Genomic DNA, 2,432 nt, shown 5'->3' with positions numbered 1-2,432 from the left:
CCCGCGTCTCCTGCATCGGCAGGCGGACTCTCAAGCACTGCGCCACCAGGGAAGCCCTTGATAAGTTTTTTATATAAAGCTCCAAAATGACTAAATCAACTTTGAAAAATAAGAGCAAAGTAGGAGCTATTAAGATATTCTATAAGGCCACAGTAAGAAAAACAGTAGGGTTCTGCACCAGAATAACAAATAGACCAATGAAACAAATTGGATCACTCAAGACAGATCTATGTACATGAGGAAACTTAAAATGAGATGAGGTACTGCAAATCAATAAAGAAAGAATGGAGTATCTGGGGGGCTGTACTGGGAAAACTGCCCACTATATGGAGGAAAATAAAACCAGAACCTACATTATAACATATTCAAAAGTGGCCTCTAGGTGGATTTAAAGATGTGAATGCAAAAGGTAAAACTATAGAGGGAGAACAATCTTTGTGATCCAGAGATAGGAATAGAGAAGATACTGAAAGGAAAGGTTATAGGACAAAAAAGTGATGAATTTCAGCACACCAAAATTAAAAACAGGTATCCATCCTTGAGGGAATCATTAAGTAAAAGGCAGTAGGCACACCCCACGGTGTCTTTGGGACCAACTAGAAGCAAAGCACTAACATACACATGGCAATACAGACAGATCTTAAGAATGCACGGCTGAGTAATACGAAGTCCAGGAAACAGAATGAAGACTGTAATACTCTGCCATTTGTGTAAATTGAAAACACACACACTCGAAACAACACTACATATTTTAGAAGGATACGTTTCAAACACAACATAGCAGCTGCCTAAAGCTATGGGTATTGGAAATGAAAAAGGAAAAAATAAATATGGCAAGAGAAGGTCTTGTACCAACCTATGATAGAAATGTACCTTGAACTGGAAAAGTATGATTAACTCAAACCTCTGCACTTAAGGTCCTTTAAAAGCCAAAAGAAAGCCAGTGGCTTTATTTGGTAATAGTCTGAGACAAGTATCTTACCTACTCAAACTCAGAAACTGCCACAGAGCTCTTTCAGTGAATACCATCCAAAATCGAATGCCTTTCAAAAGACATTCTGAAATAAAGTCAAGGCTGAATAACACTAGAGGATGACCACACCTCAAGTTTGGGCTCATCACTTTTCAGAAAACAAAACATTATAATTCTATATTTTTGAAAAGGTGGTGGTAGCAGAAACCCTTTGTAAGACATTAAAAAAATTATTTCCTCCCTGACTTTTCATGAATCTACTGACTCTTAATAGAGGCTCTCTGGGACAATTAGGTCTACTTTCCTATACAACCTTTAAATGTCAGGAATAAATCATCTTCGTTAGAATCAAGCGAGGTGATCCACCAGTATGGTAAGGGTATGGCCCAGGATCTCTGTATTTCACCAAGTGTCCCAACTGTTTCTTGTTCGTACCAGAGTTTAAAAATAACTGTGTAAGAGTGTCCCATTCCAAGACAAGTATCACACCAACTTCAGCCCACCCTGTCCCTGAATCCTAAATCTTAAAAATGCAGTGCTGAGTAATACTATCTGACCTGGCTTGCCCCATACATTTTCTGGGCAAATTCCTGACTCTGAAGGCACCACTCCTCTCCATCCCTCAAACCCAAAGCTACAGCCCACACCTCTCTCCTGAGAATCCACAGCACTTACAACCCACCCACTGCCCATCTGTCATGCACCTCTGCCTCTCCTCCTACAGTGGCTGTCCACACCTTGGTGAATGGCACCATATACCTATCTGGGTCATCCAAACTGGAAACCTAGGCATCAGTCTCCATTCCTCCCTTTCTCTTGATCCCTTCCCACTCTGCAACCAAACATGGCACCTATCAAGCTGTTTTGTAATGACCTGTACACTGTGTGGTCTCCCTTGTGAGACCCTAAGTAAGGAGAAGGCTACAATCTTATTTGTCTCAATTCACCAATGCACACCCAGAGCCTAGCACAGGTCCTGGCTCATAAGTGCCAAGGTAAATGTCTGCTGAAAAGAAACCAATTATCTGCTGTGCTGTTTTTTGTTGTTGTTGTTTTCTGCACAAAAGCCCCCTCCTGGCACTTTCCTGGATCAACTCTCACACAGGGACAAGCCTAGGTTTCTTGGCAAAGGTGGGAGCAGGTAACTCACCGTCTTTCATACTCCATGTCCTGATAGGGCCTGCGGGGGCTGCTGGGGCCCCTCCTCAGCCGCTGGCTCCGTTTCACTTCCCAGCCACCCCCACTGCTGCCACCATGATCTGCCAGCCTGGGTGATGCCTCCTGCAGGGACTCTGGAGAGAGCAGAAGGAAGAAAGGGGTCAAGGCAGTTGGGGCAGAGAGGGCCTCCTTGAGAAACGCTTATTGCGAAGGCTTTCTGCTGTCCCTGAGCCCAGCGACGCTGTTTCCCAACTCCTAGCGCTCCTGTGGACCAGAGCAGGAAGGCAGTCCCTATTTGGCC

At 44.0% G+C, this 2,432-nt stretch overlaps 1 protein-coding gene across 2 annotated transcripts in view; it reads right to left on the bottom strand.

Moving 5' to 3' along the window:
- RBM10 (RNA binding motif protein 10) overlaps positions 1–2,432 on the bottom strand; it is a 29,610-nt gene that overhangs the window by 25,312 nt on the left and 1,866 nt on the right. For both annotated transcript variants that reach the window (XM_007450838.1, XM_007450837.1), the window contains exon 2: positions 2,124–2,265. In XM_007450838.1, the coding sequence (XP_007450900.1) occupies positions 2,124–2,140 (17 nt within the window). In that variant the 5' untranslated portion in view covers positions 2,141–2,265. The remainder of the gene's footprint in view (positions 1–2,123; positions 2,266–2,432) is intronic.

Source organism: Lipotes vexillifer, unplaced genomic scaffold (genome assembly GCF_000442215.2).
Source record: "Lipotes vexillifer unplaced genomic scaffold, Lipotes_vexillifer_v1.1 scaffold129, whole genome shotgun sequence".
Taxonomy (NCBI): Eukaryota; Metazoa; Chordata; class Mammalia; order Artiodactyla; family Lipotidae; genus Lipotes; species Lipotes vexillifer.
The sequence above is the reverse complement of the archived record's forward strand: the minus strand, read 5'-3'. Positions and strand labels throughout refer to the sequence as shown.